The sequence below is a fragment of the Prinia subflava genome, chromosome 2 (assembly GCF_021018805.1).
Source record: "Prinia subflava isolate CZ2003 ecotype Zambia chromosome 2, Cam_Psub_1.2, whole genome shotgun sequence".
Lineage (NCBI taxonomy): Eukaryota > Metazoa > Chordata > Aves > Passeriformes > Cisticolidae > Prinia > Prinia subflava.
The window spans coordinates 61927068-61954732 of NC_086248.1; the positions used below are offsets into that span (position 1 = coordinate 61927068).

The 27665-nt window shown below is 40.1% G+C and overlaps 2 protein-coding genes across 2 annotated transcripts in view; one reads left to right on the forward strand and one right to left on the reverse strand.

The window, feature by feature from the left end:
- The window catches only part of PEX3 (peroxisomal biogenesis factor 3), a 20676-nt gene extending 2412 nt beyond the window's left edge, over positions 1–18264 (reverse strand). The window contains exons 1-10 of the mRNA XM_063390232.1: positions 18112–18264; positions 10092–10223; positions 8664–8745; positions 5038–5081; positions 3813–3937; positions 2439–2505; positions 2292–2346; positions 1896–2052; positions 951–1021; positions 17–139 (exon numbers count right to left, since the gene is read on the reverse strand). Coding sequence (XP_063246302.1) covers positions 17–139; positions 951–1021; positions 1896–2052; positions 2292–2346; positions 2439–2505; positions 3813–3937; positions 5038–5081; positions 8664–8745; positions 10092–10223; positions 18112–18184 — 929 coding nt within the window. The 5' untranslated portion in view covers positions 18185–18264. The remainder of the gene's footprint in view (positions 1–16; positions 140–950; positions 1022–1895; positions 2053–2291; positions 2347–2438; positions 2506–3812; positions 3938–5037; positions 5082–8663; positions 8746–10091; positions 10224–18111) is intronic.
- Positions 18220–27665, forward strand: ADAT2 (adenosine deaminase tRNA specific 2). Its single transcript, XM_063390234.1, has 6 exons — positions 18220–18364; positions 18524–18628; positions 24089–24239; positions 24785–24891; positions 26591–26663; positions 26779–27665. The coding sequence occupies exons 1-6, from the start codon at positions 18296–18298 to the stop codon at positions 26856–26858; spliced, it is 585 nt and encodes a 194-aa protein (XP_063246304.1). The 5' UTR covers positions 18220–18295; the 3' UTR covers positions 26859–27665.

Below are 27665 nucleotides of genomic sequence, written 5' to 3' on the forward strand. Positions count from 1 at the left end.
AAAAGAAAACATTTACCTATTTACAGAGCTGTTTTGAGAAAGGTCCTTTTCAGTAGGTCTAAAAAATTCTGCCATGTTGTCCAGTAGTCGACTGAACCCTCTATTTAAACATGTGCTCAAAACTGTACTGAAGTCTGGACTGAAAAGAAAGAAAAATAGAAAAAAAAAAGGGTTTGTTTGTGGGTTTCATTTTTTTCAAACTAAAAAGCCCTGCAAGTATTCAGTGCTACAGGTGTGCCTCCCCTCATGGGGGATGTGTGAGCCAGACAACTGCCACTAGCATTGCCACCTCATGAAACACCAGCTCCTTCAACAACCTGAACTCTACCCTAAGATTACTAAACCCCAGATAAACCTGAAGCATTCTTCACTTCTCTTTCTTACTAAGTAATAACATAGAAGAGATTTAATCTTAAAGTACCCCACATCTCTAGCAGCTAAACTGTAGGAATAGTTTGACATTTGTCTCAATTCCCTCATAGCCTCTGTTTATTATAGCAGCCTCACTTTTACCAGCTCTCTGGTTAAAGGACACATACAACCAGCCTCAGAACCATGCATTAAAAAAAAAAATCCAGTAAGCCAAACCCGGTGTTCACTTTATCAAAGCAAATAAATCCAATAAAATTACTCTCAATTTACCCTGCTTTAGCAGGAGAGAAGTACTCTTCTCTTCCTACATAACTACAAAGTAGGTGAGGAAGAGATAATGGGTCTGATTGCCAAGGACATCCTGGGTATCTCAGTAAGGCAGCATTATTTCTTTAAAAGTTTCAGTGCTCACAAATTTTGAGAATCCCAGCCTACACCTGATAAATATAAAAATTTAATGCAGAATGGTCACATTTCTCAAATGAAAAGTTTTTAGCTTTTTGTATGAAAGTAATTGTCTTATATAAACAGTAGTTTTGAGGAGGAGTTTAATGTGAATACAGCGTATTTCTCTATACCTTTCTAGCATATCTCTAGTTTCATTCAGTAATTTAATTGTAGCAATGTCTCTTTCTGTGAGTCCACAGGCCTAGAAAAACCAAAGACACACACTATTATTAAGTGCCATCAGCAACCGTAAAAATAAGAGTAGAAATAGAAAAGTTCAGTATCATGGAGTTAAGTCAAAATGTACAAGAAAATACTGTTGTGAATCAGCTTCCTTATAATTTGTGTTTTTAATGGTCACTGTAGGATTTTTAACTGAAAACAATACTAGCAGGAAATGCCAGCCTATTTGAGGAAATCATTTTTCCAAGTCTGACCTTCAATACTGAAATCAACCCAGCATATCAGATAAAGCAGTAAGTGCATGTAGTCACATGCTGAAGCCCAGGTTTCCCCATTACACCAGTGTAACACCAAGTGAAGAATATGTTTTCTCCAGCCTGTGGTGTTGATGGAGACAAACATCTCCACAAAATTTAAGAAATTAATGTTGCAACTGAGATTGGATACACTTTTCTCTTTACTCCTGTTCCTTTTTCAGCCCAAAGCACCAAAGGACTTCAGCACACCATTCTCTTGTGCACCAGCCAAGATGCTCCAACACTCCGTGAATACTGCCAGGACACAAGTGCAGACAACACAATTTCTCCTAGGGCTGAGTTAAGCTGTGCTATGTCACAGCTTCTTTTACAGGCTAAAGGAAGTAACTGGGCTGCATTTCTGAGCACAAAGCTGACATTCTGAGGGTGACACTTGTTTTCTATCAAATCTGAAGAAAATACAACTGTGCCTAGATTAAAGAGATAAGGACACTTGATTTATGATGGAAGAGGCTTTGCCATTTATTAAAGACACAGATGCCACGGTGGACTGTTACACACCCTTCCTTCTCCAACCCCCCCCCCAAAAAAAAACTAGAATGAAAAAAGGTAGGTGAAAGGAACTGAATCAAGTACCTGGCTAGCCAAGGGGTTTTCTTCATCTGGCATCAGATAATGACATAAGGGAGAATAAGATGCAATCTGATCCGAATCTTTATGTTCCACTACTTCCCTGATGTCTTTAAATTTCTGTTCCAGCTCCAGAAGAGACAGGGTCTGCTTAAGGGAAATACTGGAAAGGAAAAAGACTACAGTGTTGATTGTAAAATGAGTAATGCTGCTTTCTCTTTCTACCGATAACATATTTACAAGTAACGAGACTCCAATCAGCTATGTGGGTTTGCACTGGCAGACACAGCCTGCTATAATAAATACCTGCTTCTTTCCCCCCAATTCTTATAGAACTCTTTATTTTGGGAACAGTCATCACAATAAAATTTAAAAGCTAACCACAGAGAAATACAGGCTTACCTTCCAAAAACTTTATGCACAGCTTGTTTAACAATAGTTATTAACTCAGTCAGTCCTAAAAGAAGAAAGTAAAAATTATTCTAATGATTTGTTCAGCTCTCAAGAAAAGCGGAATTTTATAAGTGTAGCTCATAATAAGCACCATACCATCTCCTAAAAGGTGCTGAATGCTTGATAAATATTGCTGCTGGACTTCAGGAGGAGCTAGTGGTGTCTGTGGGGGGAAAAAACCCAACAGTTCTGTAACATGTCAACAGTAGACAACAGTGCAAATATAATTTCAAAAATCATTTCCTTAATCTTTGTAATACTCTTCAGCAAACAGATTGCCACACTCTCTTCAACTTTGTACTGACTCTTCCTGCCCAACAAGCCCTGGGTCTGTCATTCTGGCATTCTTTTCTTCAAACCTATACAGATCTCTCTTCCATCTTCATTGGCACAGAAAAATCTTTCACTTTTCAATCACTTAAAGGAAAGTTTCTTAAAAACCTGCATTGCAGGTGAAACTAGACTCTGCACCACCCCAGAAATTAAATCTAGTGGAGTAAGTTATTTATGCTGAAACCTAAGAAAAGCTTATTTGACAAGAAAGAAGCTTTCAGAAACCAAGACAGGATTCCAGTTTGTCCCAACAGAATGGCTCACAGTTGGCCCTGTCAACCCACTTCTCTATTGCGAAACTAACAGAAAGGAAACACGTTTTTAGTTCAAACTCATCATGCCCTTCTACAACAGCTTTTTCAGGTTTTACAAAATGAAACACTACCTTGATCAACTCTGGCCTTCCTATTGAAAGCTTTTCTCCATCCTGCCTCGCTGCTCCTTGACTCTCAGCAGGAGCTATGGCTGGGGCAGGGGGGCAGATGAGAACTAGTCAGTTTATATCCATTTTTTTTTGGATAAGCTTTCCAGCAATTTGCAGCTCATACTCTACAATGGGTACTTGCTTACGGTGGGAGGGATCTATTTTTATTGAGCAGTCGTATGCCATATTGACAAAAACCAGCTCTTCTACCTTGCTTGTCCCCACCAACAGACATTTAGGTAGATGGCCTTTGGTGTCAAAATTTCAAAGACAATATTTTTCTTCTTTAATCTCAGAAAAATTTAACTGGGGAATTAATGCATGTACTAGGAAGACCTAATAATATATATACCTTTGCTTACATATCTTGAATCACTCACATGGTATTACCATTTCACAAAAAAATCAAAGCAAAGAAATAATTTCACGTTGCTGTAAAACAGCCTTCTGTAAGCAAGACAAATGCAGAAAAAAGGCTTCAATATTGCTGGTATTCAGGTAAGCAGCAGTATCACCACATCATCGCAATTTAGATGCTATTAAAGGACATCAATATATTGTACTGCCAGTAATATTTCCACGTACCCCACTCTTCCAAGGATCCTTGATTTCATTCCCATAGTCCTAAGCTATGCCCTTTTCACATCACCAAATAATGCTTTCCCTTCCAAGGAAGTGCCAGTCCTCTCTTAGAAACAAGGCACGACACTTACTGTGCCATTCTTGCCGAGCGCGGCGTTATCCAGGTAGATGTAGCCGCCGATGATGTTTAACTGCACGCGCAAGAGAACCACCAGCATGCAGGTGCTGTACACAGCCACAATACTGCGTGTGAAACCTGGGCAACACAAAACAGAGCGACTGCAAAGTCAGGGAAATAAGGATGAGTCCAGGGGAGAGAGCTCTCCAAGACTCAGAAGTGCTGATTACTTTTAAATATGCAGCCACATTTCTCTCACTGGTTGTCATAACATGTTTTCACAACACATACCCAAGATGGTCATGAGTCTAATGTACTGGATCTACATCTGAAGTGTCCCATTTAAAGTACTATATTAACATAATTTTGCACATTACATAAGTTATTTTGAGAAAATAGAAGTCACACAAGTTGTTCCAGAAGGAAAACGTTTAGTGTCAAATCATCTTTCTTCATGACGCCAGGAAATACAGTCTCTGTTAGCCCTCATCATCCAATTCAGACACAACTGCAGCTTGTAAAAAATGTTACCTAAGACAGAAGCAGCTAAGATCTAAAGAAGGAAAATTAAAATGAGCATCAGCTACCAGCCAGTAGGCAATGAGGGTGTGCAGAAGTATCATGAATAGATACAGAAGGGAAGAAAGGAGTCAGATCAAAAGTAGGATCTGTAAAGGTATTATGAAAAGGAGAAAAAACCAAAAGGAAGCAAAGACATAATGGTAGAATTTCACTGCATAATTATGAGTTTACTTTTTCCTTCCCTTCCACTGCTTCCAACAGCCAATAAACAAGAAGATGATCCAAACACTTCATGACCACTGCTATAGTGGTTCTCTCCAACAGGCTCAAAAAGAGGGAACTGCTGGCCATGTAAGGGCTGATCTACATTTCTGATTGAATTTCCATTACATCCAGCACAGAATTTCTGAAACTAGTTTCATTTTATTGCGATGGCACAGAAAGGTCTCACAAAGTTTTATTGAGTAGAGCAGCAGGAAGGCCAATAAAATTCTTCACCTTGGTCTCTGAGCTTCTAACTTCCCATGGGGCTAAGAAAAACTCCTTTATGAAAAGCCTTTGGGGGTGCAGGGGCAGGGGGGAGGTTTGCCATGTGTGTTACGCTATCTTCATATCTACTGAAACAACCCAGTGTAAAATTCAGCTTTAATGGTGTGAAAGACATTTTAAATCTACACTAAATAATTGTGCTGATGTAATCTTAAATTTCCACTTACTTATAATCTTTAAATCCTCCCATATTTCTAACTTGTTTGCTGGCCTGTGGGAAAAATACATGGAAATATTAAGAATTATATTTTACTTGGAAATTAACAAGTATGTTAAATGACATAGCAGTGCTCCAAGGCAAATTTATTTAGCTACCATAATTATTCAAATCACACCCAGGTCTATATCTCATTTAAGAAAGGCCTTGTTCAAGAAAGCAGTATATAAACTACACACTATAAAGGCATAGAAAAGATATTCAAACTTTAATGTATAAATGCAGCATTTAGTGATGTCAATTACACATACTTACATGATCAGTTTTGAGTTACTACAGTATGCAGTCAGAAAAAAACAATGATGGTATAACGTGGTATTTTCTGCGGCTTGACTGTATATATTTAACGTCAACTCAGTTCAGCAGGACCTCTTGTGTGTAATAAATGCAGGATCAGATTTTCATTGTCCTACTTTTTTGCAAGATTTACCATTGCCTGACGTGTTTAAAATTCATATTTGATCATCAAAAACCAGAGAGATCACAACCATCTGTGGAAAGGAAGTCTTGCACCATTCACATCAATACATGCTGACTTTTTTTCTTTTGTTGAGGCGTGTTCACTTTTTTGACCTGACCAACTCCTAGAAGTTTGTACTCTGCAGTCAACAAAGTAAGACTGTAGATTGCATAGATATACCTGAACTGCCTGAAGTGCATTGCATATTTATAACTACTATCTAGAGGTGATCTTAGCAATACAGCAGCAGTAGCAGGACTAAGAGCAAGCTAACCAACCAAAATTTTCACCAGCCATTCTTGCCTGTTAAGCAGTGTCAGTAAAGAATGGCTACTGTATGTCTATTGCAGAAGATTGATATTGTAAAAGTCACTTAGGGAAACATTTGGTAATTTCTTACGATCAGAATTAACACTTAAATATTCAGAGCCAAGAGTTCAAATTAACTTATACTTTATAGTAACCTAGTTTATTAAAAAAATCCCACCCAAACCCCAGCACTTCTCACCAGAAATCATTTCTCTTTACAGGTACAATGTACACTTTGGCATTAGTTTGAACATTCTATCACTTACATAAACAAAAACATTCATTTTCACCACTATCAAATAATGTGAATAAACTGATAAAATAAGCTATTAAGTCTACAACTCTGAAAACTAATGAGACATTTTAAATAAACAATACCTGAAAGAGATACACGGATCTGTGGCAAACATAAACCAATTCACACTTTTTGCAAGCTACTCTATGCAAGTTTTTTAAGCTTTGCTAAAACAAAACAAAGGAAGGACTGTGTAAAAAAATACTGTAATATTTCTACATAAAACATAACGGGACTCAAAGTTATAATTGTTACTTATCAGGGGTAAGTTCTTCATGTAGAATGAAGAGATATAGAGAACTCAATACATCATCAGCCAATTACACTTGCACCTATCACATCAAAACATTTTCTAGAGCTCGTGCTTACAGAGCTTTAAGGCAGCAGCCAGATAACAGTAGAAGTCTGCAAGTGTTAAGCCTAACAGTGGAAATTAATTTTTCAGTCTTCATCTCCTGCAACTTACTGAGACTCAGCTGCTACTCAAAACTCAACTTTTACTTCACATTTATTTGGAAGGCCGTTCTTGCTATGGAAGCAAAGGGCAATGCATAAAGAAACCAGAGGTTTGGAATAAAGCTAAGTGCTGACAGAGGTGGGAGATGTGCAACATCTGCAAGGCTGCAGAAGCAGAGACTTCACCTTATCCAATCACTGGGCTTTAAAAAGAGGAGGACAGATCGAGCAAGAACATCTGTGGCCTTGGGTGCTGTTCCCTTTTCAAAAATTTCTCTGGAGGTCTGAAGACTTCAGCCTCCTTACACCCCCAGTGTACCACTGGCCACCCCAAATTTAAGGAAGTGAGTGGATTTTAAGTTAAAGGAGATTACCTCAGGCATAATATGATCTGTAACATATGATAACATAGATCCACAACACAGACTATGTGAGAAAAAGAATACATCTTCAGGGACATAAAGAAAGGTAAATCTCCACATCTGCTCTTTTGTATATTCAACAACAACAGCACTCAAGGGTCTGGATCACTGATCTTCTCAAATGGAAGTGGAAAGCAAAGAAATCTATACCTCCATGCACAGCAGAGCTTCTTCAGAGAATCACTCCAAAGTGGAATGAGCTTTGATGGCTGATTCCATTATCTGTGCCTTCACAACCCCTTCCATACATTTCAGTTCAAAACTGTCAAGCATCCACTTAAAACTTCCTCAGTTTAAGAAAATAACAAGTATTAAGACACAAATTCCACTGTAAGATACACTCTAAATGGCCATCCACGCTCACAGAATGTTGCATGTAGCAAGCATTAAAAAAACCTTTTGTTTTCATAAGTGCATACCAATAACAAAAAAGCCTAATCTTTATTTTCACTAGGATTGTTGGAACTCATGTACCCCTACACTGTTTCAACTGGTCAAACAATTTGGAGACAGCAGGTGTATCTTGATAAAAGAATGCTTGCTACAGAGAATAAACTAAGATATTATATGTCTTCACCACTGAACAAAAGATTACAAATTGTTGCGAACTATTTGCTGCACAGTTCAGATGACATATCTGGTGATGCACAAGCTCTTTTGTTCATTCAGTTTAATTTTTTCATTGAATACAACTTCTAACATGATAAATACATTTATTCCATTAAAATTAACCTTTCCCACTTTCTTGTTGCTTGGGGTAAATGATATTCAATAACAGTAGCAAATACTCAGAGAGTTTATTACAAAAACATCATTCAGGCTGCAATTCCCCGTTTAAACCAAGCTGCTCTGTTGTGGAAGTTTTTGAACTGAAAAAAGCAGTGACTGAATAGGTAATAGGTATTAAATGCTGGACAGCTGAACTTATAGCTGTATAAATAAACTATTGGGAGGTAAACTAGAAAGAAAGTCAAGAGTGAGTCAGAAATACCATGTTAACTGCCTACATAACACTTCTACTCTGTGCCATATGCCAAGCAATTTATGTTTAAGGTATGCTACTATGTACTTTATGTGTTTAAAAACAGGCTATTTGTTCCTGCAGTTGTAAGGAACTCCAGTGTGTTTTCTGACAGGGAAGCATTTCTGTTAATCTATGACATGTCCTTATTTGTTTAAACAAATTTAAAAAATTATTTCTCATCACTTACATGCATTTGCAATCTCATCTTGGATATTTTCCACTTCTACTCATGTCTGAACTTGGTAGGATTACATAAACATTTTTACAAACACAACATTAACAACTCAGTCAAAACATTCTGTCCTGTTTAAGAGAGGATCCTCCAAGTACTTGTATCTACCTTTCTTATAACCATTTCAACAAAAAACATGGCTCTCACTGCAGCACCTTAAAGGAAGTATTATTTCCTGTAATTTTTGGAAAATGCCAGCCATACCTATCAAAATACATCTAACATGACAAAATATTTACATAGTGATTTCAAAATACCTTAAGACTAATGATTCAATGGGACACTAAACCAAAATTCTGCCTACTCTCTACATTATAAAATTTGAAAAAAAACTTGCCATCAAAACAAGTGAGTTCAGCACATTAAGCACAGTCTTACCTATTTTTAAGAAGAGATGTGAGACTCTCGGAGTTTAACTGATGCATTAAGGCATCCCTCAATGTTGGAAGCATTGACAGTACTGTTATTAAAAGAAAAAACCAAACAATAAAACCCATCAACATCAACAAAAAAGAAATTATAAACCCATCCTCAGCTCACACTCAACAGCTGCTATATGATGTACATCCCATTGCTCAACAGGCAAAGCTGGGAGGACAAACAAAATAGGAAACCCAGGGAGTGCTCAGAGAAGGGCAATAACCCGTGTGCCTCTCAGGAGCTGGGGCACAGTGCTGCCCTTATGTGACCCTGTGGCTTTCCTGGCTCCAGCTGCAGATGTGTATTCACACCCTGCCTCCAACACATGCCTCCAACCCCCCAGAGGAAAATCTGGCAAAAACCTACACTGCTCCTTTTCTTCCAGTAAGAAGAAAAAGATCTGAGGTTTGTTTTCTCCAGCAAGGGAACTGGAGAAAGGTATGTTATAAATGAGAGAAAGCTAGTGGGAAAAAAAAATCCTTTACTTTCAGAACAATGTCTGATCTGCTATTATATGACGGGAACAGGAAATGGAAAACATAATAAATACTAAGAACAAAGTATGAAAAATCTTGTCAGGAATGCATGCTGCCAAACATAAGATACTTTGTACAAAGAAGGGCAAAGAAAAACCTAGTCCTTGCAGCAAGATCACTCACAGCAGTACAAAATGAAAAAGATGAAAATTAAATACCAGTTGGTCAGGGTAAACAGGGTGGACTTACAGCCACACAAGAAGCCATTACAAATTTCAAAAAGAAAGAGAAAATGCTGCCTAATTTGATTAATGAAAATAGTTTTGAATGGCCTGTATTTACAATGGCAAGGAATTCGTTAAAATTCTTCTCTGTCATCTCCTTTCCAAAATCCTAAGACTGGTGCTGGAAGAAAAAGTACTTTCATTTTTGTTCTCCAGCTAGTCAGGTGCCTTCTGTGTAGGAAACTGATGGGCTGATGTGCTTCTTATTAAAAATTACCCCCCAAGATCTCCTTGCAGCTTACTAACAATATGCTATAATGAATAAAATAATCCTGGTGTAAATTCAGTATTGTTTGAATCTAAAAGCTGTTTCACACCTCAATACCACATGCAGTTTAAGGCAAAAGGGTCCTGAAGTGACAAAAATTTGTAACCTGCATGTTATGATGTATATATATACTTGTAGGTTTATTGATGGTAAGGGTTCAGATGTCCCCTAAAATCCCTTTAACCCTCTCCTGTTCAGACCCTCTTTATTTGCAAAACAATGCTATTTATGCATCAGTATTTAATTAAGATTTTGAATCTACCTACATTTCTTACTCCTCTTCCATCCTGACAATATGTAGCATAAATCCCCAAATACCTCCCCCTTGTCTAAACCAGTAGCCATTTCCTTGTCTTACCTGTCATATTGCACGTCCTCTGATTACTCTCAAAGTGATACTGCCTCCGTGCTTGGGCAATGTACTCAGCTGCCTCTCGTTCCTGGATTTCTCTGATTTTCTTCTGCCCATATTTTCCCAGTAAATAGACTCCTACAGAGAAATATCCATATTAGAAGATGTTTGTAAAAAGTGAGAAAGATCCCTTAACCCCTTTATTTTAAACCGTAAGGTTGCACAGTTGTTTTGTGGGTTTTTTTGATATGGGGGTTTTGAGTATTTTAATAATTACTGGCAAAGCAATACTCAGAAAGAAAGTTTTCAAAATTAATTAAAATGTCAAGGCTTATGACTTGAATCAGTAGAAGAAACTTTCCTGAGAAGAGGTATCTTGCCATTCACAGAAGACATTTTTGGTACTACTGCAATGTGAACAGTAGTACTGAAGAGACTGAAAAAAGAGAAGCAATGCAGGGGACAGAATAGAGAAAACAAATAGAGAAATTGATAGGTCTAGAGATGGCTGAACATTTAATTTTTTAAAAAGATATATTTCTAAAAATAGCAGAAGTCAAGTACTAAAGATCACATATGAGAAAAAATGTTACAGATCAACACTTCCTTCATTTGGTCCTGAAACTTCTGTAGGAAGAACCTTAGTTTCAATGGGGCTTGCCTTAGTTTCAATGAGGCTCTCCTTTTTTTTACCACACCTGGTTCCTACTTTCTAGCCATACTCTTCTCTTGACCATCCCCCATCAATCTCACTATGAATCTTCATTTCCATAAACACACATCAAAAAAATCTTTGCTTTGCATTTTCAGCTCTTCCAACATACTGAAGTTTCCCCCAACTGCTTGTCCCACATCACCAGGGGTTCAGATATCTATCCAGGCTGCCCACAGCCCTCTTCCCATCTTTCCTCATCTCTGCTCCCTTTTCTAAGCTATTCCTCAAGATACCTCTACACCTTCTAGGCCCTCTCAGCACCTTTGCCCACTGTAGGCTGCTTCCCATGAATTTCTCCCCCTCCACCCAGGCCTTCTTGTAGCACCTCCTGTGTGTCAGGTTCATCTGCTGCCTCCTCTATGCACTGGCAGCAGCAGTTTCCTGCTCAGGTGTGTAACCAGCGCTTCCTGTGTTCTCTCATGAAACGTTTAGAGGGAGCACAGAAATTAGGGAGGAATAAACCCACACAAGGTAAGACTATTGTACAAGTTAATCATCTTCTGTCTGTGTGGACTAATACTCTAATTACTGAAGCCCCTCTACAGCGAGCCAGCTCCAAATCTGTTAGGTCAATGACAGCATGCAGAAGAAACCTGAATAACAAATCAAGTATTTTAATTTTTTTTCCTCAAAGTACTTTCTAAAGTTGTAAACACAAAGTTTTCTTCAAAGTTCAATTTTCACATTTAGAAGCCAATACTGGAACAAATGAGGCATTTAACAGTTGCTGAAAGCTGAAAGTTTCAGAATTAATTTTATAAACCAAATCTACAAAAACAACAACAAAAAAACAACCAAACAAAAACCCAACCCAAACCAAACAAATATACAAACCCCATAAACAACCACAAACTCCCTGAGATTTTGAATTTAGTTACATTTATTAGGTTATTAAAACCTTCCAAAATATTCTCCAAAACTATCATCAGTGTTTGAAAAGCCTTGTCAATTTTGTGCTCCGATGTCCATAGCTGCAAAAAAAATCTGGCTATTCTCACCAGCATTATGTTTGCTCATGGGCAACTACAAGCCAGACCAGTCTGGAACAACCACAGTCACTTCCATTTCCCAAAAGCATCATAAAATAGAAATGGGTAAGTCTCTCCCTCACTTGAGCCTTTAGGCAGACTGCCCATTTGCCATATGGAACATTCACTTCATTAGATTCTAACTAATATTATGGGTCCATATACAAAAAATGTGATTCCACCATTAAACTGTTAAAAAAAAGAGACTTCACAATCAAGATTATTTTAATCTACAGTGTTACCAATTCCTGCCAAGAATATCTATTTAGAATATAACCGTCAGGTTACTGATATTTTTCCAGCTAACATACTGAAATAGAAACAATTTTTTTAGCATTAGTGATCAATTCTTGAACACAAGATTCTTCCAATCATTTTACCCCACTACATTTTTCACATTATATTAACATATAGACATTAGTCCAAATAACTACTTTTGTTTACTTTCCCTGCACCCCAAAACAAATCTTGTTAACTCCAGGTTTTGTAGCAGTATAAAGTAGGTATAAAAAGAGACCCTTCCTGAATGTAGACAGGTGATAGCAGACATGCACACAGTTCAAGAAGAATCATGTGCATGCCCTGGGGCGATGTACAGGAGCAGCAGCTTTGAGACTGAGACAGCTACTGCTTAACTCCTGGGTGCCTGCTCTGTACCAAGGGCTGCTGAGGACTGTGAGGGTACCAAGTTGCAGTAGCTGTCATCCAGGTTTAACAAGGGGTCTCCAGATAAAAACACTTGTCTGAAACAATGCAACACCAGCTACTAAGTCTGTTTCTCCCTCCCTTCCCTGAACTAAGGTTTAACTTTAACCCACTGTTAACAGATGTTGCTTGATCCAGGATTATCCTCTTCTCTGGAATGTGATGCATTAGAAGTTAACCAATGTAAAAGCTGAACCACCCACCCACCTTAAGCCAACCCAGCATAGAACAGTAACCTTGAGGTCTGGTTGCCAGCACCAGACTCTCTCTGTTACCAACTGCACAGCTTGTAAGCGCCTCTAAGTCGCCTGGAGGACACAGCATTTCACTTGTGAAACTCGAGTCTCAGCTGTGACAGTGAACTTCTGCCCACTGCACTCACTCCTGAAAACAGCACTGGAGCCTCTGCAAGGCTCTGGCTCATGAGAGTGTTCAAGGAGCTGCCAGCCTGGGGGTTGCCTGCTGGCTTGCAGGGGTGTTTGCATTTTTCTTCAGGACAACTATGTGTACCTATATTAATATGTTGTATTAATTCAGAGGACTTCACAATAATACAGACTTCTTAGGAGTCCAGAATGAATGCATCTCACAAAATCATCATGTGAAGTTGGAAGCAGGACCAGAGAAAGCCACATCCAAAAACTGCCATGATGTCAAGTCAGCTAACAAACATGTAAAAAACTAAGCTGACATTTTGAAAGTCTCTTGTTATAACCATGCAAAGACAATATCAGCTTTTTATAATAACTAACATAACTTAGTTTTACCACTCAGTATGGGATAGGAGGTCTGCAAAAAGCTGCAGCAGCAAGATTTACTCATGTCTAATTAGTTAAACTGTTGTATAGATGGGACTTCATGCTGAATCTTCCCGTATGTTTCACACAAAACCAAGAATTAAGAAAATTCAGAAACAGTCAGGCTGTCCAGGAGATAATTCCTATGGAAACTTTTTTCTATCTTCATCAAAATGTGAACTATACAAAATACTATAGTTCCAACATATCTGATTTGGAGGGTTGAGAAACAGGTGAGTAATAGAAACAACATCACCTGATGTCCGATCCTTCAAGAACAGAAATCTCAAGTAAGGATCTCAAACTGCAGCTCATACTGTTTTATAACTGATGTACATATGTACCGGCTGTCTGTGCTGGATTTGGCTGGGATAGAGTTAATCTTCTTCACAGTAGCTGGGAATTACAGTGTTGGTAACAGAGATGTTTTTGTAATTGCTGAGCAGGGCTTACACAAAGTTAAGGCCCTTTCTGCCTACAACACCACCCCACCAGCAAGGAGGCTGGGGGTCACATGGAGCTGGGAGGAGACACAGCCAGGACAGCTGATCCCAGAAGACCAAAGGGACATGCCACATCATAGGATGTCATCTCAGCAGTAAAATTAGGGGGAATACAGGGGGAGGAGGGAGCACTGCTCAGGGGCTGCTTGGCATTGGTCAGGCCTGATTCTCTCCCTCATCTCACCAGAGATAGGGTATGTGTGTGTGTGTGTGTGTGTGTGTGTGTGTGAGTGGTTGTGGTGCTTTAGTTGCCAGCTGGGAAGCACCCTGGGGTCTACAGCACCTATATCATGTGGAAGCAACACTTTGATTTGAGATAAATATGCTCTAATTTGTCTCCATATCCCTCTTTGGCTGTAGCACTGTATAGTCTCTTCCCACCTAAACGTAAGTAATGCAAGAAGTTTACTAAGTCTGCAGGCTCTTACATGTTCACTCTAGCAGTCTCCAAAAGGTAGGGTATTTCTCACATCACATAAATTATGGCTTCCCTCTCCCTCAGCGCTTTCCTTTCTTCACAGGTGGAATGGGGGCTGAGCAGAAGAATGGGACAAGTAATTAGGAAGCATCAAGTTTTCAGGAAACTTCTTTGACAGCCCTAAGCAACCTTTGCCCTCACTGCCATACTTACCTCAGGGAAAAAAAAGGAAAATTTTAGTTTTAATAATTTTATAATGTAGAAATTGTGCTGACACATAGAAGCCTGCATCCTTTCAGGACACAAACAGCTCCCTAAGCTGTGGTTTGTCCTTATGTTCAAGAAAACCATGCATCAAGGGACATACAATTGTCCTTAACCATCCTTAAATCATGCAAGCAGTAAAGCCTTATTCTCTTGGTAACACTGAGTCTCAGCAGAACATATTTAATGTCCCTGTGCTTATTCACAAAACAAGCCAACTTTCTCTGCTAAGCAAAGAGATTTCTGAACTGAAATGCTTCTTCTGCAATCCAAAGGTTGCAACAGATGAAATTCAGCAATAATTAATGCACCGCTGAAATCAGAACCATACATTGCAGACACACCCTGAGCTTGTTCTTCCACTGCAGCAACAGAATTTCAATGGTGAATCATTTTGTAATAGCTACTGAAATCTACCTTGAATGCTGAGCACCAAGATAAAAACTGCTTTAGTCAAACTATCCAATAAAAACGTGAACATGATGTGTCCTTGAAGCTCCATCATGCTCTCCCTCTCTCTACTTTCCATATTCCTAGTGGATTTGATCCCAGACCACTAGATTTTGTGTGCTAAGAGAGATTTAAGTCTTTTCAGTATGCAATGTATTTTAAATTGTTAAAGAAACAACTTCTAAAGAAAGGGTTTGCACAGGGTCTTTGTTAAGGTGAGGCCTTCTCCACCCCACTCCGTGGTTAAGGGGAAGTCACACACATTTTTCCCTCAATTTGCTTTTTCCCTCAATTTGAGCTCTTATTTCATGACATTTCTATCTTCATAAGCAGTAAAATCTGCGGTAGTGTTGGGATTGAGAGAAATTGCACAAAGAATGACAGCCACTGATAACACACATGGAATCCACTTCATTAAAAAGAGAGGAAAAGTTACCAACCAACCAACCATTGGTGCAGTAATTCAGTAATACAACACAGATACAATACTGTACCAGTAATAATGTAGAAACTCTTCTGTACTGTCTAATGAATCATTAAATATTCACATTAATCTCTGACCATGTGCCAATTAAGGACTTAAAATCATTAAATCTTGCGATGTCCCATTTTCCCTGTTATACCCTCCTTCCCAGAAAATGCACCTGCAGCTCTTAAAAAAAACACCACAGAAGTGTAGATTCCAGGCTCTGCTGCTCAATCAGCAGATTTGGATGCTTTCCTTAAATCATTCAGCCACTTCCAAATATTCTGTCTTCATTTAAAAGCAGTGTGTAAAGTTGCATTCCATCTTTCAAGACCTGGCAGTATTTTCTGGGGAGTCCACGGCGGATCTCAGAGTTCTGATTCACTGGTGGTGGCATTCCCATAGCCCACGGAGTTTTTTAAAGGTCTGATCCGTAACTATGTAGATGACCAAAGCACTCAAGACTCAGCTGCTGAGCAGCTACAAAGCAGCACTCTGCAGTAATTCACTCCATCTCCCTGCCTCCCCTAAAATACCATGGCGCAAAGTTGCTGCTGGTGGCAGTGAATGATGTTCACCTGCTTGTGGAAGCTCAGAGTTACCTCAGTCTCAAATACAGAAAAAGCAATTCTGAACAGACACCCTCAAATACTACACGGCCTGAAGAAATAGATGATTGATCTATGCTGCAGAAAATGATAGCAGTTTAACATTTTCAGTCAGAAGAATGCTTATGAGAGGAAGAGCATCTTGGGTTGCTTTTTTTGTTGTTGTTGGTAATTCTTTAAATGACATTATTTTAGTCTATCATTATCATTTTAAGCACACTTCATCCAGTCAGCAGCATTTTAGTGAAAGTGAGACTGAGCTGTATATAAACAACACCAATCATAAGGAAAAAACTGCAAACTCAGTTATGTTAGGTTGGTTTGTAGGCTGGCAGAAAGCTGTTTATACACGAGGAATGGAAGATTTCAGCCTACAAGAGCCACAAGCTCCCAGATATCTGTTTCCCAGCTTGAGAACTGATCTCTGTTTATGCACTGAAGCTGGGAGAATTGATTTTTTTACTATTCCTATTTGTCCACCCACCACTCTCACACAGACAGTTGAAGGGGAGGGAGAACATCTTCCAGGTGACAGCCTCGTGTGTAAATCTGTTTACTTAACATTGTGGGCTGAGAGTGTGGTGGTAAACATGACAGTGCTGCACTCACAGAGACACAAAACCTGCAGGTGAGGGGGAGAACTGGAGGAGCAGTCTGACCTGTACTGCAGTAACCATCACCCAGCCTGTTATCGGGAATGAACTGGTTTCTTTGGGAAACCACTGAAGGAATTAATGATGAAAGAATGCAGACAACACAAGAACCAAGGCATGGCGGAAGTAAACAGTCCCCCTTCACCTGAATATATGAGGAAATATAGTACAAAAGCCCTGTAGCCCTCAGAACATTCAACTGTTCAGGCAAGTTCCAGTTCTGTGTCATTTACATTGGATAGAAGTAGAGTTGACGACTGAGTGCACAAAGACACGGCTGTGCCTTTTGAGGAGTATCTGATCTCCAGCCCCACAGCTATGCACTTCATCGCTAAACAGAGAGACAGACCCAATGTGCTCTTTTAAATCCATTTCCAACTAAAATCAACCCAATAACTTCATGGGAAGGTGGAATTTACTAGACTCTAACCACCCCACAGGTTCAACAGCCTTAGGGGAGAAAGCACTTGAATAATTAATGCAAATCCTCTGTTTGAAAGTTTTGTGTCTGCAACGAATCTATATTTCTGCAGAGAAGGGCAACAAAGCTGCTGAAAGGTCTGGAGCACATGTCTTATAGAGTGGCTGGCTGAGGGAGCTGGGAGTGTTTAGCCCAGAGAAAAGGAGGCTCAGGGGGAGCCTCATCACTCTCTACAAATACCTGAAAGGAGATTGTAGCCAGCTGGGGCCAGTCTCTTCTCCCAGGTAACAAGTGACAGAACAAGAGCGAGAGAGGTTCAGGTATGACACTAGGAGGAGTTTCCTCACAAAACGGGTGATTAGACATTGGAATGGGCTGCCCAGGTAGTGGTGGAGTCGCCGTCCCTGGAGGTGTTTAAGGAAAAACTGGATGTGGCACTTAGTGCCATGGTCTAGTTGACAAGGTGGTGTTCGGTCCTAGGCTGGACTCAGTGATCTTTTTCCCAACCTAACTGGTTCTGTGATATTTGACAATTCACCTCAACGCACAAGTTACATAGGAAAGTGGAGGGTTTCAGCCTCCGTCCCCAAAACAACACGACTGTCACCTATGCTTAGCACGCTTCAACGCTGTTTCAAAGTAACGCGATCACCCGCCGTAGGAGAACCCAGGCAACCCGAGTTCCTGTCTTTTAGGGCTTCAGGGACGACGCGTAGATTCCCTCCCTGCCTCGGGGGAAAGTCCCGCTGGCACCCGGGCTCTCCCGGCGGCGGACGGCGGGAGCACTGCGGCACCCCCAGGCGGGCGCAGGGGCCGCGGCCCGGGGCCCGGAGCCTCTCCAGCCCGCCGGGACCCGCCTGGCCGCGGGGCTGCTCGGGCCCAGCGCCAGCTCCGAGGGGCCTCCGCGGCGGGAGCCGGGAGCGCCCCGCGGGGAGGCCCCACGGCCGGCGCCGCGCTCCCCCCGATTCATCGCCCCCGCTCCTCGGCCGGGCACTCACCGCCAAGGAAGGTGCCAAGGGCGAGGCATTTCTTCTTGTGCCGCTTAAGGAAACTCCACAGCGATCGCAGCATCCTGCGAGCCCGGCGCGGCCCGGCCGCCCCTCGGGTCCCCGCGGCGGCGGAAGGGGCGGAGGCGGCGGCGGCGCCGCCCGCGGTGCCCCGGAAGCAGCGCCCGGGCCCGGCATGGCGGAGGAGGCGGCGGAGGCGGAGGAGGCGGCCGCGCTGGCCTGGATGGACCAGGCGCTCGATGTGGTCAGTGCGGGCCGGGCTCCGCTGTCCCGCGGGAGAAACCCCGGGGAGCCCCGGGGCCCTGACGGCAGCGGGGAGAGCGGCGGGAAAGGGCGCCGGCGGAAGGTCCTCCCGCTGCTGTAACTCTGTCCTGTGCCTCTTGTCTGTCTGTCTGTCCCGCAGGCTAAAGAGGCGCTGGAGAAAGGAGAGGTGCCCGTGGGCTGCCTGCTGGTCTACAAGGGCGAGGTCATAGGCAGGGGCAGGAACGAGGTGAACGAGACGAAGAACGTGAGTTGAGGTCGGCCCGGGACGCCGCGGCTTTGTGGCCCTGCCCTGCCCCGCCTGTCCCGCTGCTGGGTCTCGAACGTGCTCTCCTAAAGTCACCTGGGGGCTGAGAGTGAGGAATGACTGGGGAACCTGTCCTGATGAAGTTCTGCCCACAGGCCAGAACAAAAAGCTGTTTCCTGTAGGTTTTAGACCTGTTGCAACTTTAACCATCAAATTAGCCTGACGCTGAGAGACCCATTAATGCCAACAGATTCTGTACAAGTGGAAGTTTTGTATAAATTAATCTGACTGCAGGATCTGGCTGTAATTTATATTAGATGTCTCAAATCTGGAAACATAGTAAAAAGTTAAAATGAGTATTTCAAGCTCAAAAATGTAACAGTAAAGATGAACCATTATAGTAGTTAGTTCTGCAGCACAATCTGTAGTGTATTAAAAGGATTCTAATCCAGCTTTGAGAAAGCCAGAGAAGTTAGGTGTCTCATGTGTACACCATTGTAAACACTGTGGGAAGAGGACACTTGGGAAAATCATGCCAGAGATACTGCTATTGTATAAAAATCACATGTTTATAGACAGAACATAACTGACAAGACTGATAACAAAATCAAAATCAACTTAAAAATGTCAGGGAAGCTTTCAGGCATTTTTGGTGTCAGGGCTGTCTGAAGGTACATACTAAAATGCAAGTAGCCTGTTTAAAAAAAATCAGCTGGATTTTGGAAACAGTAATCTGATAATATGTCTGAAAGCCAAGCTTTATTTGAATGGCTGCCTAGCTCAAGTTTCAGTTCTTTTGTGTCTCAATTTTTATAAACGTTTATATTATAGTGATAGGAAATGCTGGGTACTTAGTGCTTCTAAATTTTTTATCAGATACATAATTGCTCCATGTAGTCTAAAAAAAATGTAAGCTTGAAAGAAGTAATTGTTATGAAATGTGAACGTAGGAATTGTTTTCAGTTCTCTCCTGATGATTTCTGGCATTATTTAGGGACCATCCTGGGGTAAAAAAACAATCCTTTTGAACCATTGAGACAGTTCCAGCAGACATCATAAATGTCAAGGTCTGTTTTGAAACTAATTTCTTGTCCCACCTTATATTGACTTCTCCAGAATATTCTTCCTCAGATGGCTAAAAATTGTCTGATTTCCAGTTTCAAGCTTTTAATGTTCTGTTTATATTTCCCTGTTCTTGTGCCAGCATCATCCATTATTTTACATAGCTTGGATGTATTTAAAGTCTTATTCCTTTTCAGCTTTTGTTTTTCCCAAGTAAACTGTTTAATTTCCTCTCAGAAGACAGGCTTGCTTTCTTTGTTCATTACAATAATTCTTTTACATAGCCATTTCAGCTTTTTTTTTTTTTTTCTTGAATTCACTTAACCAGAACTCTGTACTTTATTCCAGATGGACTTGTACTTTGTTTGACAACAATAGTACTTCACATTCTCCCTGGAAAAATGTCCACCCATCTTTTCTGGAGCTTCCTTGGTCTTTTATGCTGTTTTGTTCTTCTTCATTTGTTATTTTGGAATTTTTTTACTCCCATCTAGAAGGCCATCCACCTCCTGAATGACACTCTCAGCCTGTCACTTCTTATGATGTCTTCATCATACAAAAGACATCACACCATCAGCTGTTTTCTGTAGGGGTTTTTCCAGTTAATGCCAATGGTACTACTGAAAACATTTAAGCCAAATGATCTTTGAGTGTCTGTGGTAATGAGTTCCCTCTGGACAAACATTTCCCCTGTCAGTGCAATGTCTCTTTGTTTCTCACTTACCTTACCTTTCTTGCATTAGGCTGTTTTCCCCAGTCACAATAATTTCACAGGTTGTGCTGTGCCAGATGCACTGGAAATGTCCAGAGACACTAGTGTTTCTCTTGCCTAGAAAAAATGTTTGTCAAACAAAGTTACTAGGTTAATTTAGTGTCAGCTATCTTACTGGGTTTATGTTTAGTTTACGTTTTTTAAGGACTGGTTCTTGTAACACTACTTTCAAAGGTTTGTTATCTTGCCTGTTTTACTGTTGAGACCCTCCTGGACCTATAGGTGTCAGGATTGTATGACGCCCGTCTTTCCTGGTTTTTATTACAGTGACTCTGCTTGCTCTGAAGGTTTCACTCCTGCAACACTCTGCCTTGATGCACTAAAACATTGCTGTGAGACTGGAGCTTTCTGGCCTTCAAAATGCAGCTTTATAACATACTGACTTTTTAACTTCATGAAAACTTTGTTCCTGCTTTGAAAAAGTGACTATTTATCCAGTAGAACTCCAGTCCTACTCTTCAATTCTGCCTTTGGTCAGGTATCAGCTTGCCTTTGGGCCTTGTGTCAAGTAAATTCTGTCTTCTCCTTAAGCAGGTCCCTGCCATCCTCTGATGTAATGGACTGAATTTAAGAGCAGATAGTGTCTTCTTCATGCCCTCTTTCATTATGTTCCTAAACTACTCATTTTGGCAAAAAGATTTAGCTGCCAAAAACTCCTGTGTTTTCAGGCTGTGTCCTGTCACTCCTGTCACCCTGTATCCTTTTTTTTTTTTTTTTTTTTTGCCTGCCATGTCCACAGCAGAACACATTAATGGCAGAAATACTGTTGTTTACTCTGTGGACGTTATTTGCAAAATTACTGATCATTTCATTCTTCTGGGAGAAGTTGCTTTTGGGGAGGGGAGTTTGTATTCAGTTGTGTTTGGTTAATTCTATTTTATTTTTCTAGGAGCATAGCTGTGGCATCAGCATTTCAAAATTGTTAGACATGACACTACTTGTCTTCATTGGGCAACAGTGCAGCAAATGTCTGTGTAAGACATTGGGTTTAGACAGCCTGCAGGTTCATTCACAAGCTTGTGCCAGTGCTGTGTTCCCTCTGGCAGCTCCCACACTTACTTGTTCACAGTTGTTCTGGTTGCCTCAGACCAACCTGAAAATTTTCTCCCTTACAGCATATGTGACCCTTCCCAGCTAGAAATGGTTTTTTGACATCTTTATTCCCACATGTGATGCAATCATTCACTTCCCAGTGAAATTCTCACTGTCTTTGGTCATTTGTGGATACACGTAGACATCTGCTCTTTGTTCTGTCCTGTTGGGTCATTGTAGCAAGTGTCTTGCAGGCACAGCATGGGATAATTGAACTATTGTTTGTGTAGTGAAGCCACGAGATAACAGAGAACTTTGAGCTTTGGCTCCCCTTACCCTCACTTGTTAATTATGGTCTAAAATTTAAAAAGTTAGCTTTTTAGGGCAGTGGTGATATCTTTATTTGTCTGTGGAACATTTGCCACAGTTTGGGGCACTGTCAAGGCTTTTACCCCACTGAGTCAGCTTTTTTTCCTTGGTACACCATTTGCCACTCTGTAAACAATTCTCATTTTCCCTTGCTACTCTTAATCTGCTTTTGCTTTCTTGGCTTTAAAATAGTGTGTAATATTTGACAAATTAAGCTTATGAATTGAGTCAGTGATTCAAAATTAAAATAATCCCTCTTCTATGTTATTTTATACACAGCAGGTCAAAAAAAAGGCTTACAGTCATAGCTTAATACAAAACAGAATCTTAAGACAGACCTAGAAGGTCAGGTTTTCCCTTATATAGGGACCTTTAATTAGGTGTGTGAGGAGGGAGCTCAAGAAACAAGAAAGGAGTAGCGTAAACCCTCCCCTTGCACATCCTTTCCACTTCTGAAAGGGAATACCTTAGGGAATTCCAGAGTCCAAGACTATATCTGGATCATTGTTTCAGATAGCTGTTGGTGCACATATCCCCCATGAATCTGTCTAAACCTTTTTTGAACTCATTTATGTTTTTGGCTTCCATAGCATCCTGTGGCAATGAGTTTCACAATATAATTATGTGATTTGTGAACGAGTACTTCCTTTTGTTTGTTTTATGTCTGCTGTCTGATAATTTCATTGGGTGCTCCCTTCTTATGAGAAGTAATAAATCATAGTTATAACTGTGGTTTTTCCACATTTTTCTTGATTATTTTAAAAACCTCTAGTGTAGTCCTCTTAACCTGGAAAACTAATGAGTGTATCTGTTAAGAGCCACAGTCTCATTAGTCTCCAAATGGATACTGTTCTGTAACTTGGATAATCCTTTCTCACGCTGAGGTGAATTTGTCCTAATGTTGCTGTGTCTTCAAGACATGAGATGTCCAAAACAGTGCTTATTTCTTAAGATATGGGTACAGTGGTGTGTGGTAATGTTCAACATTAGTGTAATCTCATTTATGTAGCTGTCTTCTGTTACTGCAGAAGCTGGCAGGACCTGCAGCAGTTGTGTGGCCTTTCTGGGAGTTTTAAAATGTTTTTGAACAGTATTAAACATAGCAGTAAGTTCTGAGTCTTCTTCCATGTATTGTAGAGCATCTCAGTGGTATCACCACAGTGAAGATCTGTGAACGTTAACCCAAGTTCATGTTTTGAGAAGAGGCTGTCAAGGGTCATATAAGGACACACAAAACAGAAGTACAAGTATAATTTGGGTTAAGTCTTACTCTAGTGTTTGTGTCAAAACATTCTTTTTTTTCAGAATAGGTAGAAAAAGGAGGAAAATACTAATAGTCTTAACTCAAGTAAGGATCAGGCTCTAACTGAAGAGTTCTTTCAAAACTAGGACTTCCTGAAATTTTTTCTGTGACATTTCATTGGTGTAACACAGACATTTCAGAGTGGTACTGAGACATTACTGATTATTTTGGTCTCTCTGCAATTAAAGCCAACACTTCTGTTCGGGGTTTTTGTGCCATAGCTATTGAGGTACTAATCACTCAATTATCTTGGATAAAAATAACTGAATATTCCTTTGTCTTTTTGTAATCAGTCATATGCTGAAATCCCTGCCTGTTACTTGAGGGACTCACTGTATATGTACATATCCCCAGGCAGGATTAATCCTGAGGCAAGCTGAAGATATTGTGTGTACAGAGCACAGCAGGCAGTTGCAGAAATGTACTGAAATTGTTGCATGCTCACAGTGTATTCATTCCTTGTGAGCACAGTAATATTGTCAGAGGGAGGAAAAGGTACCAGCAAGGAGCACTTTGTTAGTATTTCCAGAGAAAGTAATCTAGCCTGTATTCTTGATTTTGGAAGTAAAGTGGGCTGTGGGCTACATCAGTTGTGCCAGTGGGCTTTGTGTGTCCCTTAAGACTCAAGTAGAGCTTTCATGTCTTGCCTCTCTGTGCTGGCATGACTGAGAGAGGAGAACTTCTGAGCATGGTCCTCTGTCTAGGAAAAAGTAGAAGGAAAAACTGGCACTTGTAGATCTTGTGTGCTACACACGAGAGGTTGGGGTTGAATATTTTCTTTCTTGGGTTGAGTATTTTTTCTGCAGTCTGGGTGGTATGAAATTTCTTTTGCAACTTGAACCAGCAAAAAGCATTACATTACTTCTATAACAAAAGCGAATAAATGCAAACTTTTAAGAAAATACTTATTTTTATCTTCTAGGCTACTCGACATGCAGAAATGGTGGCAATCGACCAGGTCCTTGACTGGTGCAAGCAACACAAGAGGGACTACAGGGAAGTGTTTCCGCAGCTGGTGCTGTACGTCACTGTAGAGCCGTGTATCATGTGTGCAGCTGCTGTGCGCCTGATGAGTATCCTTCCGTGCTGTCTCACACTGGGAAACTCAGTGTCAAACCATGACTCCTGTGGCAGTGAGCCCACAAAGAAAGGCTTGACAGTGTCAGGGAAAGCCATGAGGGGTGGTTTAAGGGTCTGCACCCACCTCCACGGGGAATAGCAAGAGACTCGAGAGTGAAAGAGAGGTGGCGCAGTTATGACATGCAACTGCGCTTAGAGATTAAAAATACATTTTGGAGATGTCTGTTAGCATGTAAGATGAGCTAAGTGCAGTTCAGTGTTCAGTTTTGTATTTTGTATCAATCAGTAAACCCTGTCTTTGTATGCCCCTGCTTTGGGGATTCCTGCCTCCCCTTTTCTGAGAAAGGCTGGATGTGCATCTTCAGCAGTACATCTTACATCATTCAAAAGTAAGTTCCAATTTTATGAGGGAGGAATTGTAGATCAAACTAATTTAGTTTGAAGCGTACAAGCACATTTTAGGAAATTTGATGCCTGCCCAGACCAGGCTTCTGTACTTCCTGCTTGTTTCTCACTTAGTACCTTGACTCCCTCCCATAAATTCCACGGGTCGTGTATGGCTGTCGAAATGAGCGATTTGGAGGCTGTGGCTCCGTTTTGAGCATCTCATCCGATGATATGGTGGACTCAGGAGACCCATTTGAAGTAGGCTATAAAATGTTTCCCTTGGTTTTCCAGCTAGAGTACTCTGCCTGGCTTCATTAGCAGGCTTTGAGAATGTTCCATGTGACTTTGAGAGGACATGGATGGAAGACGATCGAAGTCAAGTAAACTTGGCTTAACAAGAAAATAATGTAAAAAAAAAATTAAAGAAAGAAAAGAAAAAAAAGAAAAGAAAACTGAGGAAAACCCTGATGACTGTCTTAAATTATTTAAAAGGCTGTATCAAAGAGTAAGGGAAAGAATTATGCTTGTGGAACTCGGTAAGAATTAAATATATCTATAATATGTGTAATACTTAGAACAGTAAGTATATGCTGCAGGAAGAGATGAGGGAAAATCATTTTAAGCTTCAGAATGTACAAATACATAATCAATAAAGATCAAGTAACAGCAGGTTACAAAATTACTGGGTTTTAGTTGAGCCACTGGAAATTATTTTTGTTTTCAGTCTGTGTGTTTATGAGGTAAAATGTATTAGCTTAGACTTACTTCATGTAGTTCAAATCCCAATTTAAATCTGAACTGCAAGAGCAGCAGAGGAAATTCAGTTTAGGTATCAAGAAACTTTCTGAATAGTAGGGATTCTGAAAGACTGAACAGTGTCTGGAGCGATTTAGGCATCTTTGTCACGTGAGAAAGGCTGGACAAGCATTCAGTGGAGGCAGAGGATAAATAAATCCAGGTGCTTTACAGTATAATACTACCTATGTACCCATACATACATGTAGAGAGTATTTATAGCATTTTATTTATTATATTATTCACAGTTGTACATGATCTTGCCTTATACAGTGATACTGATTCCTGGAGTTCTTTTCTACCTTTCACATTAATGATTTAATGAATGTAAAAAACAAGTAATGTATTTCAGCATTGTAAATAAGCACTAAAGGCTCAAGGCTCAAATAATTTCAGTCAGCAAGACAATATTGTTTGGCACTCCAGTGTAAACATATCAGGCATCTTTCCGTCAGTGTGTCAGTGAGACTAACATCTGAATTAATTGGTGTAGTCAGTACTGTAAGAGTGTTCATGTGCTAACACTGGCATGTGGTATTTAATATTTTAATACATTCAGAAGACAGAAGGGAGAAGGTTCTTGATATTATGAATCCTTTGTTTCTGTAGGCAAATGCAGTGGAATGTATAGGAGAAACTACTTACTTTCTAGCATGGGTGGGGATTTATTTAGTGTGAGTGACATTTAAATGCTTTGTCATTAGTGTTTATGGCCTGGAAAAGTATTTTTGAAGGACCAAAAAGGACCTGAAAGGGAACTGTTAGGAATAAAGAATAGAGATGTGGATGAGTGTTTTCTGTCAGGAATCTTATCTGCAAGTACTTAGGTGTATGTGTCTTATGTTTCCAAGTGCTTGAGGAATATGGGAAGTAGGAAACACATTAATAAGAAAGAAATTGTTAATTGCATAAAAATTTTACATAATTTACTAAGAAAGTTTGTTTTGCCTAATATTAAGTTATTCAGGAAGTTAGTTTTTCTACTAAGCCTCAATGTAGTGTTTTTCAAATGTATTAGGTATTAAACCTGAAAAGGATATTTTTTTGACTCTTAAGTTGACAGTACAGTTGTTTAAAATTATTCTGTACTGAAGGCATTATTGTGAAGCATGGAACACATTATTCTCAGATGTGCTCACTAACATCATTCTGATTTGAGCAGTGCTCTTCTGGCTATCGTGCTGAAGAAGCAGTGGAATTGTTAAAAGCTTTCTACAGACAAGAAAATCCCAATGGTAGGTTTTACATTAATGCATCCATTTTGATCCCAACCTAATCTAAAAGAATGTTGGCACTGGAATTACTGTAATTCACTTCTGATGATTCTTCTCCTTTCCTGTTTCTTGGCAGCACCAAAATCAAAAGTACGGAAAAAGGATCGTCGTCAGCAGCCCTACCCTGGTGGGACACAGGAACTTACCAAAAAATGATATATGACAGTTTCTTCAGCATGCTGCTTTTTAAAAATGTGCTGTTCAATCAATCTATATTTCATTTTCTCTACAGAGTTTTTACTAATAGGATACTTAGTACCTGCTCCTGCGTTTCTATATTTATGATTTCTTGTTATCATGAGAAAACAAAAGAATAAATGGCTGTTTTTAGAAAGAGGAAGATTGGTGGTTCAAGTCCACTCGTTTACAGACAGATCCATTAAAGTGGTGCTTTTGTACAGCACATTCTAGAATACTTTTTTCCTTCTGTGTGTGGAGAAGCATCTTGCTTTTCAATAGCAAATGTTTGCTTAGGCAAGCAACTATCTTGGAATGTTACATTTTTAAGTCCTTTACAGTCTGTGTGTGTATATTTATTAAAAAGGCATACAAAAGAATTGTACAGTCCTTGAAGACTTAGGACCATTGCAAATGTTTCCTCATTTTTTTTCTGCCTTAGCACTAGCCAGATTTTCAGAGGTAATTTCTGGAAGTTACATACCTGTGTAGACAGGGACCTACAAACAATCATGTGTTTGTTTGTGTGTGCTGTTGCTTACTAAGGATAAGCAAATATAACTTGGTTTCACCAGACAAAATTGTGGAGAAACTCTCCACAACTCTCTTTAGACTGTCCCTCCTCTTGTGAATATCAGTGTAAGAAATACTTTGTTTTTAAGAGTCTACTACAAAGTTGTTCTCAGCTCTTAAATTATAGTAACCAAGATGGGCAGATACAAGTGAAAACCAGGAAATGAAGTTGGTAATAACATGAATAAAATATATTAAAGGTATTTATCTTTC